This window comes from Lycorma delicatula, chromosome 2 (genome assembly GCF_047948215.1).
Source record: "Lycorma delicatula isolate Av1 chromosome 2, ASM4794821v1, whole genome shotgun sequence".
In the NCBI taxonomy this organism is placed as follows: Eukaryota; Metazoa; Arthropoda; class Insecta; order Hemiptera; family Fulgoridae; genus Lycorma; species Lycorma delicatula.
The window spans coordinates 220449395-220468708 of record NC_134456.1 but is presented as its reverse complement, the minus strand read 5'-3'; the positions used below and the strand labels follow the sequence as shown (position 1 = coordinate 220468708).

The window sequence follows — 19314 nt, the reverse complement described above, 5'->3', positions numbered from 1 at the left end:
ATAAAATGAATAAAGAAATTGATTATATAAAAAATATAGTAAATATAAATGGATATAATAACTGTATTGATTAATTAACAAAAATTTAATGTATATGAAAAGAGCAAATTAAAAATTGTAACAGTCACCAAAATAAACATGTTACACATAATAACTATATTAAATAAAAATACAATAGCAACATTACCACAAATGTAACTATTTATTTAATAAAAAAGTATAAAATATTGTATATATAGTATACCTACTAAACCAAAAAAATATATTTTACAGAATAATATGGTTAACAAATATGAACTACATATAATATATAAAATCAAGTGTGACAACGGTGAATGTATATAATAGGAAAAACACCAGGTCATTCATAAAGAGATTTACTGAACATTATAATAATTACAAAAAAGGTAGCACAAAATTTTCAAATGTTACGGAACCCCTAATAAATAATAAATATAATACTGATGTAAAAATATTATATAAACAGATTGAATTTGATAAATTCAGTGTACCTGACAAAAAGATTAATGATTTGATAATACTATTCTGTATTGTACATGGTAGAAGAAATAGGATGTTTTATATACATGTTTAGGATGTTTTATAGGATATACATGCTGACATTTTTAATATTTTTTGACTACATATACATTTTTAAAAGTAATATTTTAGTTATGTATTTTTATAAAATAAGTCTTCCGGTGATGGAGCTGAAGCTCTGAAAGCATTTCAGTCAATAGGTATGTGTTCTTACATTTTATGAACTGTATCTGGTAGTATAAATATTATTACTATTATATATTATATGAAATTCTGTTTACAAACTGTATATAATACTATAGGTTTAAGACTCCAAATGTTGGTGTTATTATATATATATATATATATATATATATATATATATATATATATATATATATATATATATATATTTATATATATATACACACTAAGAACTAACATTTACACAGCCAAATGACATTCTCATATCTGAATTTTGAGCAAATCCTAAAGATAAAGCAAAGTCTGTAGCTTTTATTATACATTCTGCGTAAGTATCCAAAAACCAACTTATTATCGAAATAAATTCAAGATCCTTTATATTACTGATAGAAACTTAAAAAAAAAAAAAAATTATTGTCTAATTACAATTAATTTGATTTCTTTCTCATATATATATATATATATATATATATATATATATATATATAGAGTACACATTTAATAAAATTAATATTGAATCAATTTGACAAGCACCATCCTACAATAAAGAGCAAATCTCCCTAAACATCTTTAACAACCTTAATTATTAATCATAAATGGCAAATTATTCTATTAAAAAAGATACATAAATAGACCAAGATTGGCTCAGGATTTACATAGGAATAAGATATATACTTCTGTGAACATATTGTTTACAAATTGTAAGGTAGCTACGAAAAACATTTATAAGATTATTATTAAAATTTAAGTACGAGATCTTATAAATATGTTAATAATCCATTCTATGAAAACCCTTACACAGGTCTGAATGATCATAAACATCAACAAATTCCATCATCCCTAAATATAACTTGATATTTAAGAGATAGAAAATATAACGACACTTATCACTATATAAGATAGAACAAATGTACTATTAAGACTTAAAGTTTATTATTATCAAGAGTCTTTTACATTATTGTTCTACACAGTCACAGATCTGCATGATGAAATGATGTTTACATATTAATAAAATCCATAAATTTAGTCGTGTAATCATTTTCCAGCAACTTAATGCAAGAGCTGGTCTTATTTTATAATTTAAAAAAAATATTTTCTGAGATATTAGATGATTATACAGTATTGAGGAAATAAATGTCAATCCTATATTTAGTTATAAGAGAATGATTATTTATGTATCATAGAAGATTTTTCAGCATATAAATCTAAGGAATCTATAATGTAACAACTACTGATCTAAAATGTATAACTGAGAAACACTTATAACATTACTTGTTAATAAATTATTTTATGCTTAGTATTAAATAAAGTAGATGAATTTTTTTAATTATAAGATCTGAATCATTATTTTAGTAAGTTTTCATCATCCTGATTAGTTTATTTTAATTATTAATATATTATCTAAATATTTAGCATTTTGTAAATGATAAATGCCAAATATCCCAAGATAATAGTTTCATATTCATTTAACATTGTAAAAAATCAATGTTTTTAGATATCTATTTATATGATTATATAAAACTGTTTACGAAAAACATTTGAAGTAGTACTAACATTATAAACACATACTGTGACATACGTACTTTAACTCAATAAAGAAATACCCTGATTAGATGTATAAAATAAATTTATTTAAATTTCCTTTATTTACAAGTGATTATAAGGATAGTAAAACTTGACAATTATGAAATATGTATTTATAAAAATCATTATAAATATACATAAATACTTATTTTTTGCCAACTTAACTTGTAAAATAGCAAAACCAGGAAAACCCAAATTATTGCATTCATAATACTTTAATTAATTAATTCAAAAGGCAAATATCAATATAACTGAATTATAATTCAATGACAATTTATCAATGTAGAAACAAATGACTAACAACAGAAACAAATAAGGAACAATATATAATTAGAGAAGAATATTTTAATTCTAAAAATAGACCCAAATTTTCAACAACATATATAAATAACTGCGTTCACACCAGGATTAACATACAGAAATAACACACTTCCATGACAGGGCAAATTAAATTACTCAGGCCATTCAATTTTGAAAAAAAGACTTTTGATATGTTTTAAAATCTAAATTAAATACAAGTTAATGTACCAGGAAAGTTGATGACTAATTCCTAGAATAATAACAATAATCAATAAAAGTGATTATTCAGCACGACAAATACCTTAAACCCGATATCATATGGTCTTAATTATTTTCCTTTGCGAGTGAATTAAATACAACCAAATTTAAAACGAAGCTTCATAATAACAATATAAACAAATTATCACTGAATTCGTAAGTTGTCTGTAACTGACCTTAGTAAAGAGAAAAGATAAGTCAATTACAAAAAAAAAGACAACGTCATAAAAAATATAAACAAGAATTTATCTGATTAAAAATTCCAAACGGACAATGCATAATACAAAAGCAAAACAAAAAATTAAAAAAATAAATATACGGTAATGAAGTCAAGTGCAATTTACGAATGGAATCATTGATGAATAAAAACTACCTACCCCATAAACCAATCCACGGTATCGCGGAGGTACTCTGGTAGTCTATCCAGCTTGAAAGTTGTCGGATAATCCACCACACTAGTAATATTTTAAATTGTTAAAAATAATTCACCATTTCACAACATTAAACACCTACAAAGTAACATGGCGATTTTATTCAACTGCCACATGCCAGTGCCTGTTAAATCACATCGTTGTTAGTCAGGTGATTACCTCATTTGGTTATTAAAATCTTTTCAGGGAAATGCAGTTACTTTAGCCACTACAACGCATCAGTTTAGCGTGTTGTTCGTAAAATAAACAGCTAAATTTAAAGAATATATATTCTTTTTTTAATAATAAAAGGTGTCTGACACTTAGAAAAATATTTATATTTTATAACTTCATTTTTCTAAATTAAATGTTAAATAACTTATCAAATAATATAGTCTACAAATACTAGTTATGTTTTTAATCATATTCATCAAATAAGACTGGCGAAAAAGTTAAATTATGTCTGAAGTTATATAGCAGTATATCTTGTAACAGTGCTACCTAAATTCAAAAGTGGAGCACTAACAAAACATTAGTAACATTTTAAGCGCTTCAATTCAAACATTCAAGACCCGTGATATTAAACTAATGAACACAATTCAACTTAATCTTGAATCAATATTAAGAAAAATGTTGTTTTGTATGTTTATAGATATGTAACGACTTTAAGGCATACTAGATAAAACACATTTCTGTGATTAAATTTAAAATGAAAGGCTATATATGCAAGTATGATAAATAGAATTTGTAGGAAATAAAAAAATAACATGCTTTTGCATAATCAACATCAAGAGATAATAATTTTATTATCATTATCACAAAACAATATTCTGTTAAGAAAACATGTTACACACAACCTAATACACAAATTTATAACAGTATCCTGGTAAAAAGTATTTCTGCCACACACAGCACACCTAAGATGTTGACAATAACCCCCTCCCAACACAAAAGAGAAAACATTAAGTAATACTAAAACATATTAATATATTTAGATCAAGAATAATATTACAATTTAACAATGATTGATAATGTGTACTAATTTTTTAACCACATAGGATCTTGTGTTTTTTGTATTCTCTGTATTTGTCTTCCTTTAATAGTTTTTACCTTCTATGCAGTCCTGTTTTAGGAAATGATAAGTAACATGTGAGATATCAACTAATCACTAATACAAGGCCTGCCATCCCAGTTTTTTTTACAAGATTTTGCCATAAATTTTTCATCTCTCCTGTTTCTCTTACAAATTTTTCATTTTGAATCTTATTGACCAATCTAATTTTAAACATTCTCTTGTCTCGTTACTTTTCCAAAGTCTCTATTGTTTTCCCTTCTATTTTTCCTATTCACCATTTTTCACTAGTATGATGCAAAACATTCTATACAAAATATTTTCAAAAATTTCTTTCTAATTCTTAGATCTGTATTTGTTTTGATTAAAGCTCTCCATACTTGCACCATTCTGCCTTTGATTTCTGTGTTATTTTACCAATCCTTTGTAATTTTACTACTTGGGTAATAAAATTCTCCCTTTTCTCTTTTCTTCTATGAAACACAATTTTCAATACCCTCCTTTAACACATTCCATCTATCTTTGCTTTATTCTTATTTATTTTCAGTATTCAGTTCTTTCTTAGCAATAAAATTATGTTATTCAGTATTTCTTCTAAATTACAAACTTTGTTAAAATGCAAGTGGTATTAATCCAACCTCATAAATAAATTCTGCATACTCACACATGCAGCTTATTCAGTTCTACTTCTAGATAACACAGAAATTCAGATGGTATATAATTTATTCCAAATACTTTATGTTTAGCCTTTCAGTAGTGTATAAAATTCTTATAATATAGAATTTTCCATGAAATCATCACCCTTGCTGGAAATTAAACCAAAGACCAGCTGATACGTAGTGTCTTAAGGATTAGTCAAATTTTGAAAACTGTATTGTTAGCTGCAGACATTTGATAGTATTGAGTAATACACAGATCTGAGATTATGTCACCTTGCAATTTAGTTATCATAGAGCCTTGGTGTGTGATGTGCTTTTGCTGTCAAAGCATTTTACAATAACAACAGTGTAGAGGCTGCACATAGAGAATTTCACTTCTATATGATTTTAATTTAGAATGTCATGATTGCATTCCATCAGCACTTAAAATTAATATTTGGGTAAGGAATTTTTTAGTAGATTTGGCTCTGTAAAACCTTCAGGCTGTGTGTGAACTACCTTTATACCAGAGTATTGAGATTGTTTGATCTGCTGGCATAAGAAGCCTACATTGTTCAATTCATTGTTAAGCAAAGTGTCTATGATTGTACAGTCTGAATGTTCAAAGAATATTGTTACAAAACTTACATTACCATCAATCATCAGCCATTATCCATCAGTTGCAAATTATCCAGGAACTCAAAACCAATGATGTAATGACAATTCTGTGAATAAATTTTTACACAAATAAATGAGTTCATTAATAAATAACCTGTGTACTACAATCATGTTGATATGCTGGAAATGGTTGTTGCACAAAAATTGTAGATATTCAACAAACAATTGAATACACCTGCTTTAAACAAGCTGTGTTAGTACCACACAGCATAAATGTTCATAGCAACTATATGGTAGTTCTTTGGCAACAATTTAATTTTGAGAAATGGTTAGCATTTTCATGCCATTTCTTCTTCCAGGGTAACCTTAAAAGCAAGGTGAATTGCAGTTAACCAGTTATGATAGAAGAACTGAAACCAAAATCAAGAGAATTATTATTGAAATATTGTACTAAATCATGCAAAATGTCACTATGACACTGCAGGAATATCTGCACAAAGGTGGATGGAACTTGCTTGCAAGATATCTTCTTCACGAAATAAATTTATCATCTTAAAGTCAATTTTAAGATGATAGAAATGATTATCATAAAATTGTTTATGCGCGAAATCATATAAAAATCTAAAAATTATTTACACTATAAAATTTTCTGTTTCCTGAAACACTTATAGAAATCAACATTACAGGGTTAATTATTTTAAGAGAATGAAATTAGTTATTTTAATTTTTTTCTACATTTTTTCCAGGCAATTTTGTTTTTCTAATTAAAAATTAATAATTTTTACTTCCTTTACGGAAGTAAAGAGAGTATTGTAATGCAAAAAATTTTGTTTTAGATTTCAACATTAATTCCCATTTTGACCATCCCTCAGTTGATTTTGACTAGTTTCAGTGTGACATCTGTACATACGTATCTAGCATAACTCAAAAACGATTAACCGTAGGATGTTGAAATTTTGCATTTAAGACTGTTGTAACATCTCGTTCTGCACCTCCCCTCTTCATTGCAATTGACTGAATCAAAAAAGCCCAAAAATTTAAATTTTGGATTTCTTCTTAACTGCAGTAATAAGCCTACACTGAGAGCTTTTCATGTATATACTATAAGTGGTACTTATTTTCACTGCTTCCAGTTGTAGCCAAATAAAATTTTAATTAATGAAATATTTGGGTTGCAGAAGGGGAAGGCATGTCATTTCAAATCAGACTTCATGTCCTTTTTTTTAATTTATTTTTTTTAATTAAAATGTATTGATTTATTAATCTGTGATTGAAAAAAAATTTTTCCAATAAATAATAATTCAATAATAACAATATGAAAAAATCATAAGTTATTAGTGAAATAAAATTTTATGTACTTTTAAAAATGTGTATATGTAATTTAATAGGCGTTATTTCATATGTGTATATGTAATAGATTTGGTGAAACATCTGATTAATATTAATTGAAAATTATAATTTAGAATCATATTATTTTTGGATTTTCTAGTTTAATTTTATTTGAATATTCTGGAATATCTGTTTAATTTTATCTACATCAAAATTAACAACAGAGTGACTGAAAAATAGACCCTCACAAGAACAATACATATGCTGAGGCATACATGGCCGTTCTTTAATAAATTGCAAAAAATTCTTATCTTTCAGTTCATTACTCCTCTGATATTGTTGGACAACATTCTCCATAAGTCAGTATCATAATTTTGTTTATTTGTTTTTTGTCGCCAATCATTTAATCGCTCCTTGGTTTGATATAATTTTTTTGATCTTAATTTGTGTATATGTTCTCTAGTTTTCAAATTTTCTCTCTATATTCATCATCCTCTTTAATCTTTTTATTCTTTTCTTGGTCTTGAAGATTTTCTTCCTCTTTATGTTTATCAGCTTCTCTTAATTTTTTTACTCTTCCCTTGTTCTTAACATTTTCTTTCTCTTCATATTCATCTTGTTTTTTTGAGATGTATTTCTTCATGTTATCTTTTTCTTGTATGATTGCTTTTTTTCGTTTTTAATTATTCACCAAATAATCCAATAATAAAAATTGAATATTTTATACCATAAGGTTGAAATTAACATTTGTAAGCAGTATACAGGAGTTCACTAAGTAGAATAATTTAATTATTATTAACTTTTTTTTATATTACACACCAGAAATCTGAAATTTTTGTTAATCAGCAACTCACAACGATATGAATAATACTGATCTAGTAATACAAGTAATAAAGGGACTTTTACTCTATCCTAATATATTATGTAAGATTGTTGATTTAATAATTGTTTAAATATTTGATGTTAATAAAAACTATTATCTAAGCAACTGTGTAACTGTCCACTTTATTAAAGAATTGAATTATCGTATCTCACTTTCAAATGAAATAAGTTTAAATGAAATGCAGCAAAAAATGTGTATATGTAATTTAATAGGCGTACAAGGAAGTCATGTGGTGTCCACACCAAATTTTTTAATTTCAGCTTCCTTTACTACAAGTTGGCTATAATACATGTCTGGTGGTTCACAATTACTATAACCTCATCTGTAAACTTTTCATCACTATTTCTCATCATTTTGTGGTTCATCAAAATTCATACAATTTTATTTATACAAAAAATGAAATTGTAATAGTAGACCCAAATGAGATTGAATAAACTAACATTAATTGTATTCTTGTTAACTCAAATGCTAAAAACCATTTCAGTTTCCATTTTATATAGACAAAGAATGAAGAATGACTCTCATAAATGTTACTGAACAATACTTTTATAATAGGAGTAAAAATTAAACATACAAATAATTTTTTAATAATAAGTTTTCTAATCTGTTATTCACTGTGTCCACCGTTTGAAGAATTTGATTTAAGAAATTTTATTTTAAGGGACTTCTATTTTTTCAGTTTAGCCTCTGGAACCACTGTAAGGTATTACTTCAGAGGATGAATGAGGATGATATGTATGAATGTAAATGAAGTATAGTCTTGTACAGTCTCAGGTCAACCATTCCTGAGATGTGTGGTTAATAGAAACTCAACCACCAAAAAACGAGTAGAAATAAAAACAAACTTCAAAAAAAAAATAACACTAAAAAGTTACAAATGATTATATTTTTATTTAATAACTAAAGTAAAAGTATTTATAACAAATAACCATTTTTGAAGTTGGTGCTAGCCAACACCAGTTAGACATGAAGTTAGTGCCTCAACCGACCATTAGGCAGGTAAATGGGATTCCACATGTAAAATAGGATCTCAAGAGCATATATGAGATGTGTGAGGAAAGTAATGAGATTGGTAACACTGCGAGCGATCTGGCAATGCTGTGTCTACCAGTCTGTGCTAGACCGGTTTATGCATCCCTTCCACATGCTTAGTACGAGTTTCAACTCTATTCAGCCAACACATTATTTTTGACAGCGCCAACAGTGAAGTTGTGTTTTTGTTGTGTTATGAAAATGGAGCATCTGAATTTAGAGCAACGTTGTGCAATCAAGTTTTATGTTAAACTTGAGGAATCTGCGAGTGTGACCTTTGAAAAGTTGAAAGAGGCCTATGGGAAACATTGCTTACCAAGAGCACAAGTTTTCCGCTGGCAGAAATCATTTTTGGAAGGCCGAGAACACATTGAAGATCAACCTCAAGGAAGGAGAGTTACTGGAAGCTGTACTCATAAAATTTGATGACGAGACTATTGTTCTTAGAATGAAAGATGTTGATTGATGCGTAGTAATTTCACCAGTTTGTATAACATCCGAGTGACAAAGGGATATGGAGATGTTAAGTGCAGAATGCTATCTCTATTATTAAGCTGGACTGTAACTGCTCACAAAAATTGTACCCTGCAGGGTACGACTCTTGACAGGGCAGTGATAGTACCTTGGCAAGAAACATTTTGCCAAGGGGCAGATTTATGTCGCTCTTCGTTGAGTTAAAACATTAGAGGGACCTTGTCTGATTTGGACCCAAATAAGTTATTAAACAGACCACATTATGAGAAAGCTCTGACAAAAATAATGAAGTTGCGTACTCTATCCAATTTATAGGTTTTATTATTGTGAGCAAACATTTAGACAACGTTTGCAAGTACCCGGTTAAAAAAATGTTTGTAATAACTATAAAATATTATTTATTGCAAAATTATATTTAACTCATTTTATACAGGGTGATGTTGGTTGGGAGCTTGTTTTATGACTATTTAATATTGCAAAATTAGAATTTATTATTGCATAATATAAATATTTATATTATAATTTTGCAATTATAATGGTTTACTGAAAAGAAATTTATGCAAAATGATTATTACTGCTGAAAAAACAGCCTATTTTGAAGACTGGATAAACCATGCCATAAGGATGAGGGTGAAAAACTTTAGCAACACTGGACTAAGAATACAGAAATGAAAAAAAGATTATGATAAGAAATTAAAAAGAAAACTTTCCCAAAGAAATTGTGTCTTCTTTACTTTTGTATGGACTCTAAATTTTCACTGCAGTTAGATAAAGTCTAAATTCTCCCAAGAAGAAGTTAAACTCACTCCAGCTCATACATTTTGAGGTCTAGATCTCTTATTGGATTACAAGAAAATAACTGGTGGAAACTGTCAATGCACAGGTGAAAGGTAAAAGACATTAAAAAAAATTATACTACCTTAATGAAATAAATTTATTGAAAAGCATTCAATGAATAGTTACTTATAATATATATATCAATGTATAAATTAAAATATATATACATTTTACATTTTTAAAGTAGTTTTCATCAGAAGAATATTTAATTAACAATGAAAATAGTACATAACTAATACTGAAATAGTATAATGATGACAAACTTTTGACATAAAAAAACTGTATGTGTATATAGAAATATAATTACATATAGTAAAAATATTTATATAATTAATACATTAAGAAATAAGTAATAACAGTTAATAGTAATCAATGAAAATTACTGCTAAATAGCTCTAATTGGTAGCATAACTACCAACACAATGAAATTTCTTTATTGTATTAAGTAAATACTGAAACTATTACTTTATAATTGAAAGCATTAAAAAATACACATACTAATAAAACAAATCAAAATTAACTAGAGATTAGGATTACATGCATATTACTAAGGATTTTATATTAAAATACATAAAAACTGTGCAATCATTCAGTACAAAAATGACAACAAAAATCACATAAAAATTATAAAAAAGAAAAGAAATAAGTATTTAAAGTAGCAGTTTTGTAATTTGTGTTAACATAGTATAACTGGAATGTACCACTGGGATAAATAATATTAATTATTATATTTATCTTCCAGTACCTTTACAAATGTCAATATTTAAAAAATTAGGCATTAAATAAAATATTTCTGAGGCTTATTCACAGTTTTATAACAATACAGTAATATCCAGATAGTTGAAGATCTACGATATACAATTAGAATTCAGTTTAAGAATTTCACGGAAACTAGTTACACGCATCCCACCACAGGACAAAAAAGAGATGAGAATGAAACAATTATATTATAACTTTTTTAATTATTATATTACTATTAATTATTTTTTAAATGTTAATAAGTACAGTGAAGGATTGATAGGTTTCAATTCATTTTATTGTTATAAAATGTTTGTTATGCGTATAAGGGAAGTAAAGGAAACAGAGTTAAGCAAGTTATTGTTAATAAAATTACTACTTTATTTTTCATCATAAAAAAATAAACCCACACAGTAAGCAATACAAAAAAAAAAAATGCTTATTTTTGTGTAATGCTTATTTTTGTGTAATGCTTATTTCTAAGCATAAAGAAACCTTTTTGGTCTATTTTAAAAAAAGCTTAACTGGTATTTTTAATCACCATTCATTCATTTTATTTTTATAAAAAAACTGGGTCTCCAATCAGTAAACCCTAGTTTGGTGTAAAACATTCATATCTCCACATGCTGTTACCATGTTATTCTTAATATACAAAAATAAATATGGTCATTAGCTAAAACTAATTATCTATATGACAAACTAGCACTGTTTAGCTTTAGAAATTAACATCGAGCAGATTATAAAATACACTTTAATAGTAAGAATATTATTGTTATTTCACCTCCATTCATTTATAACATGGTACTTTGAAGACATTCAATGTGTTGTGAACATATCAGATTATGAAGTTTACAGTTTTTAAAGTAAATCTGATAAACAGGTTTGAATTTACCCAGAAGGTAAATAAATTTTAATATGGTTTTCTGAAAAATTTGCACAGACAAAATAAGAATCCTCGATACAGTTCTACAGGAAAAAGGGCACCATTCCATGCCCCAAAAAAAGTAGCAGTTTTACTTTTGGCTGGTTAATGAATGATAATGAAAAAAAGGAACCGAGGTAATGATCAACACAATTCCAACAGCAATCATCCAAAGAAGAAGGAATGAATAATACAGAAAGGAAGGTGGCTTATTTAATTCATATTGGAAATGGCTCTCATCAGGGTAGTTTACTGCTTTAACTACAACTCAAAGTGTCCTTCAGAAAAGTAATTGAAAATATTTTATTCAGTTAAGATGACTAACTCAAGTATTCTTCTTTACACAAAACAAAAAAAAATTCTTAAAATTATCTGAAGTTTGGTCACAAAAATGATATTAAAATTTTGCTTTTTTTTAAATGTGTAAAAACTTCCTCTCGCAAAAAATATGATGTAAATGATTATTTTAAATTCTAGCATTTTAATTAGTCACCACTGTATTTTCTTTCCTCATTTTATTTAGTCAAGATTTAGAGAACTGGACATCTAGACAACAGTAATAATATTGTGGCAAACATTCTTACTGAGCCGTATTAATGTTACACAGAGCCACTAAAACTTATTTACTCTATTTTAAACAAAAATCAAATTGGTTTACTCAATAATCAAATACATATAACTAAAATTTTTGTACATCATTATATGATTTATTTAGCTTATTTTTTCACTTTTTCTAAAACTTGCTTTTAGTAGGATTAATAAACAGAATATATGAAAATGGTAAAATTAAATAAAAAAAATACTCATCATTGCTGTAAAATACTAAATTTTATAAAAGTTTATTATTTCAATTTAATATATCAACATGGCATACAACGAGTTCAAATTTATGTGTAACATTATTATTGTTAACGAAATATCAAAATATAAAATATTGACCCCCATACTATACCATTTATTAATTAGATATTATCATTGTTTTTTCTAAAGTAAGTAAATATTGTTCAGATTTTTTTTGTTGTTTAGATTATTAATTCAGCACTTAAAAAGTTTGAAGCTTGTGAGTAGGAATGGAATGTAGATAAATTTATGGGTTATGGAAAATATCAAGCCTGAACATGGTTTTCTGGATGAAAAGCTGACATACTACTATGCAACAAAAGAGTTTGATTAAACGTTTAAATTAATATTTTTTAAAGACTGGAATTCTGATGTCACTGTAGTTAATAAATCACATAAGGTAATATTTTAGCTGACTGAATCTACACCACTTTTAAGTCTAGTAACTCAAACTATCATGGTAATACTGCATTTAAAAATTAAGAATTAGATGAAAACTATAAATTTTATTAATAAATAAAAAAAAATTTTATTAATAAATTTTATTCTCAAGTTATAGCATTTTGGAAATTATTATATGTAACAACACTATTATAAGCTTTTCTTTTTTTTAATGATTACCTGATATATAATATTAGTCTTTAACACAAAAAAAAGAATAAACTATTTAATAATCAGTCTATAAGTATGGGTATGAAAAACAAAACTGTAATCCATTAATTGTATTATCTATACCAGTAATTGTTTTATATACACATATTGAAAGCAGACAAGCTATTTAATATAAGGCAACAATATAAAGCTACAAGATATTAATATTATAAAAAATTATAAGTTTAAAAATCTGAAATCAGAATATAATAATAATACAAGTACATAATAAATTCTTTGATAATAATTTAACAAAAAATGAGAAAGCAAAGACATGTAATAATAGAATTCAATAATATTCGGAGTTCTAATATTCAATTTAGATAAATCTATAACCTTTTGACATAAAAATTAATTTTCACTTTATTCTATTATTATTAAAACATTTTTTTAAATTAAATAAATAAAAATAAACATTTACCAATTCACAATTAAACATGCAATAAACAAACACAATGTTCATACACTTATTTAATATATCACATAAATCATCTGACACTTTTAATATAATTATTTTCTGATTATCTATTTATTATTATTATTAAAGATGTATGAAAAATTAAATCCATGAATGCCCACCCATACAATATTAACATGAATTATATATGGAAAAAAGCAATAAATCCCTTTTTTTTAGATTTTTAAACAGACAATAAGAATACAACAGTAATAACAAAATACCAATAAATATAACAAAAATATCATCAATCAAATATTATAGATTCTATTTAGAATCAATAATCACTGAGACAGAAATAGTAGTATTTTTTAAATCTTATTCTAATTATAAAAAAAAAAAAAAAAAAATATTAATATTTTTATTATTTATAAAATATTCAAACTAAGAAATAGTACCTTTGCACTAAAAATTATAATTTATTTCTTATTATTTAATTAATTATCATATAACTAGCACTTGCTTAAAAGAATTAAAGTAACTTCAGATTTTTCCTATTATAAATAGATTATACATATATGCTTAAATGAGAAAACTATTACCCAACTAGTTAAAACTCAAATAATTACATTTTTCTAATTAGGCCTATTATGTTTGTTTATTTATGTTTTCATTTTTATGTCAATACTTAATAAAAAATAATATAATCTATGTAATATAAAAACAATTTAATACAAAATGACATATGTATATATAATATTATACTGTAATAATAGTATTAATACTCTTAAATCCAAATTAACAGTAATTTTTTATGAAATAAATACATAAATTCCAGTTGTTTTTTTCCATATTTATAGCTGCACAATGTAAATTGGGCTAATAACTAAATTATATACCTGATTATATTAAATAAACTATATAAAATAATCAACAATTAAACAAAAAAAAAGAAGAAGAAATTATACAAATACTTTTATTTACCAATTCATAATTTTAAACATGCAACAATCACTTCAATCATTTTCTACCTTTATCATGAAGTGATAAAAGATGTAAAATTACTGTAACATAAAATGTAAGATGTTGCGAGTAAAATACAAAACATTACTTCCCAAATCTCAAGTCAGATACTTAGAAGATGTATTAGCTTGTAAAACATCCCTCAAAAATAATTATTTTTCATAATGCTATGTAAACAATACGTATACAAAGCTGAAAACAATTATTTCTTTCATAATTTCCAAAAATAAATGCTGTATATGCTATGACCCTAAACAGAATTCTTGATATCCCTCAGCACCAGTAAAGATGACATCTACCCAGATTCTCATAGCTTCAGGGCTTGGAGCAACCAAATGATAAGTCCTATTACTACTCTTAATAACAAATGTAACCTGTGGATTTGGCGACTTCACAGAATTAAGATGATCAACATAAACTTCTTCAATTGCCTACAAAAAGAATTAATTAATTAATAAATATATTTAATTTAATATGTAAACAAACATATGAATAAATTTATATGTGATTAAGAATTTTAATTAAAGCAGAACTCTGATTACTTCTTATACTTAATTATTTATTGATCTACTAAATGATAATTAAATTACAGTTGCTAGAATGTAATTTTAAGATAATGACAGGGGAACGATCTACCATTAAATGCCTAAAATGTATCAAGTATAAAGGTAGATGATGATGTATCACCAGAAAGCGTTTTACAGAGGGACTTTATTTGCTGTGATAAATTATTTATTAAACTACAATTTTCATTCTCATCTATAAAATAATATTCCAGTTTAAATTTAAAACACAGAAAAAAAGTTATAATTATCTAACACTCAATTCACTTCTAAATCACTTTTGTTGTAGTCAAACAAACTTTGTCATCAAAATGCTTTGTAGGGGAACAAACATCAAGATAAGGCAAATACAGACAAAACTTAAAACAGCAATATTTTTAATGAAAATATTACAAAATTCAGTTTTTCTGGGTATATCTAAAAATTAAATCAAAGAAGATTGTAGAGACATTATAACGGTAAAAAAATTAATTTTAATGAAGATGAACTCATTACTAATTTATTTGGTCATAACAGGAGATTCCATTATTTATTATACAATTACAAGGTGTGTTTTTAAAGTAAAATTCCTTATAACATTATCAATTTTCATTTGTCATATTTTTCAAAGGATGATTCCATGATTCTGTAAACTTTCAAAAATACTTGCTCACTGGGTTCTACATCAATTGACCTACATCTATAAATAGAATTATTTGAAAGTGGCCCAGAACCTTTTGAAATGTTATTAAGATAAATAAGACTCAAGCGAACAATAATCATCGATGAAACATGGATCCACTGCTTTCAACATGAAAGTAAGCGACTAAGTTTAGTCTAGAAATAGTTTTCATCGTTTATTACAAAAAATTTAAAACTCATATGTCCAGAGGAGTTTTTGTCATCATTGACAATTTTTGGGGGATACGGACAATCCGGATTTAATTCACTTCACACCTACAGGTGAAACAGTGAATAGTGAAAACTGCTATGAGCTACTATAACCACTGAAGGCAAAAATCAAATCCAAAAGGTGTGGTAAAAAACTTTCAAAAGGTATGACTTTTCTTCAGGATAACGCTACCCTCATATGGCTTACAAAACAATCCTTTGGCTTCAAGATCTAAGTTTTTAGTAGTTGGATCACTCATTTTGCAGTCTTAACCTGGCTTCAAGCAATTTTCATCTCTTTGGCCCACTGAAAGAAGAGTTGCAAGGAAGTCATTTTTGTTCAGATAAGGAAGGCAGGAAGCAATTCAAAATTGGCTACAGACCACGCTAAAAATTTTTTTGTGAAAGAATTCAAAAGCTTGGTAAAAGATGAAATAACGCTGTAGAAGTAGAAGGAAATTTTGTTAAAAAATAAACATATTTGGTATATGTAAGCGCAATTAAAATAATGTTGTTTTTTTTAAATTTCACTTTACTTTTAGACTTTAAATTATGTGTGGTGTGTCCCAGGTTTAAATCTCGGTCAGGCATGGCATTTTTCATATGCTATGAAATTCCATTTTCACATTCCTATGGAAAAGTCTCAAGCTTATGTGTGGAATTAATTTATCAGAAAAAAAATATTAAAGTAAGAATTTAAGAAAAAGTTATAATGAATCTGAAAATTATCATTAGGTTGATATTTAATTTGCTGCTTCAAATGTGATTCTACTTGTTTTTATTGCTATTTACATGCAAGATATAGTAATCAAGAAGTGAAAAATGGCTCTTAGCCAAACAATTAAATTAAATGCAGCATGGCATGCATTGAAGGCTGGGCATTTAGCCACTCCTGACCTATACCACTAGGCAATATGCAGATTTATATTCCTTTAATATTTCATAGAAAAAACTTCTTTTGATGGCCCAGTTCTAAGTTTTTCCATGTATTTATATGTCGAAGGCATTTCAACCGTAAAAAAAAGATCTATAACAGCTGATTTTTGTAGTCATTATTGCTCTTAGCATTGGATATTATAACATAATAATAATCATAGTAAGGATGAGCCAATAAAACAGGTCATTTTAAAATTTCATGATTATTTATACATTTAAAAAAAGAACTTCTACTAAAAATTCATAGTTTATTTAACAGAATTCAATCTAAATGTCCAATTTCTAAACATTACATCTTGAAGGTGGTCACCATTTTGATTCAAATACTCTTGAGTTTTTGTTTTCCATCACACAGTGAGACATATTTAAAGAAATTCTGTTAACTCATGAGAAATTGAATATTTATGGTGGTGTGATCTGCTTCAAATATTAGCCCAAACTGGAAAATGTCTCTAGACCTTTTAGTAGATAATTCACACAAAATGGGTATACTGTAAATTTAATTTTGAAAATTACAAGAAACATGTTAGGAAAAAATAAAATAAAGTGTGTTATTAAAAGCACACGAACAAAATTTTCTTAAAACCAATAATTATAAAAAATAAATAAAGTGCACCGGTTTTTGTCATGATGTTACTCCAAGGACAATTACAGCAAGATGGGATAATGAGTTATGAAATACACGGGAATGATAATAATAATGATAGTGAAAGAGAGATGATAATGATTGAATACTACAGTGTAAATTACTGTTAACAATGTATAAAATTTTAGATACAAAATGTGAAATTTTGCAAACCTAAATTTTTAAATAACAATTGCTAGTATAACAAATAAAATACAGGTTTGAAATATTACACATGATTTTTTAAAAATATTTCTAGAAATGAACATCAACAGTAGGAAAAATTACATGTGTTGGAAAAGCACTGTTTAATAATCATTAACAGCTAAGTGTTAGCTGTTAATGATCCAAAAGTAAACTGAGTTTTTTAACTGTTCGCAAAACTATATGTAAAACGTATTCACATTTTTTCTTACATTCGTAAATATCAAATAACAGAATAATACAATCATAGTAACAAATTATATTTAAAACAAATAAAACAATAGTATTACCTGGAAGAAGGCACCACCTCTCGGTTTTTTCTCAGATCGATCACTATAATACGTAAGAGTACGACGAGTTCTGTCAAAAACAAACCACCGTTTGTTCCACTGATGAAATCGTGAAGTCATCTTATGTAAGAAACCACGGCAAGATGTTTTATCGATGATCACATGTGGGCATAAATCAACCTGATGACCAGCACTTTCAATATGTTGTCGCAAGTCCAATGATTCCCCTCTAATTGGTAAATACCTAGTTAATGGTCGCTACAAGAAAAAAAACTTCATTTAATTTCACTCAGAAAGCAATTACAATGCAATTAGCAAAACAGCAATCCTGAATATAAAAAACAGAGTAAAAACTAGCTATAGTATTTGGTTGTTAATAAAAATTTTATAGCATTATGTTTCTACGATGAAGTAGATTTTTCTGACATCTGGAATTATGTTAATATTTTGTTCAACTTCATTCAATCAGAGTCCATAAACATCTTTCTTTTTGTTCATGTAACAAGAATTATGTGAAATATTGTTATATTATTTAATCACCAGGCCAGAATGTTTCTTGTTAATTAGAATCAAATAACAGATTGGTGGCTTGAAGACAGAACTGAGAAGCCAAATATGTTAAAATATAACTCTTTCAGCCCACTCTTAAACTATTTGATCTCCTACCCAGGATGGCAAGCACACATAGTGTGGGTGTGTGTGTGTATATACTTGCACTTGTGCAAGTGTGATTCATATACGCGCTTAATTGTCTATAACTACCCATGTACAAGATAGATTACATTTTTTGAGGAGTAAAAGGTCGGCAATTGATTTGGTTTCTTCTTTATGCAACTTCCAGACAAAAAAAAAACCTTTTTCATGGGTGTAGAGGATCACTACTCCATTGAGTTCAAACAAACAATCAACTGTTGGATAATAGAAGGTACTAGCTTGACCTTACCAATACAAATGGATGGCAACTATAATCCATTTCAACGGAAATTGCCCAAAGAGGGAATAAAGTGTAAAGAAACATGAGCATCCTGGTACGATCAGAAAAAGGATGATCACCCACAGAGGAACCTCTGTATAGCTAGGTAATTCTCTGTCTTGCC

The 19314-nt window shown here is 26.7% G+C and overlaps 2 protein-coding genes across 3 annotated transcripts in view; both read right to left on the bottom strand.

The window, feature by feature from the left end:
• The window catches only part of Mob2 (MOB kinase activator 2), a 202811-nt gene extending 199382 nt beyond the window's left edge, over positions 1 to 3429 (bottom strand). For both annotated transcript variants that reach the window (XM_075357211.1, XM_075357210.1), the window contains exon 1: positions 3243 to 3429. In XM_075357211.1, the coding sequence (XP_075213326.1) occupies positions 3243 to 3247 (5 nt within the window). In that variant the 5' untranslated portion in view covers positions 3248 to 3429. The remainder of the gene's footprint in view (positions 1 to 3242) is intronic.
• A 6816-nt stretch (positions 3430 to 10245) lies between these two features.
• Positions 10246 to 19314, bottom strand: part of LOC142319660 (pleckstrin homology-like domain family B member 1) — a 615345-nt gene continuing 606276 nt past the window's right edge. The window contains exons 18-19 of the mRNA XM_075357205.1: positions 18218 to 18475; positions 10246 to 15160 (exon numbers count right to left, since the gene is read on the bottom strand). Of these exons, the coding sequence (XP_075213320.1) occupies positions 14972 to 15160; positions 18218 to 18475 (447 nt within the window). The 3' untranslated portion in view covers positions 10246 to 14971. The remainder of the gene's footprint in view (positions 15161 to 18217; positions 18476 to 19314) is intronic.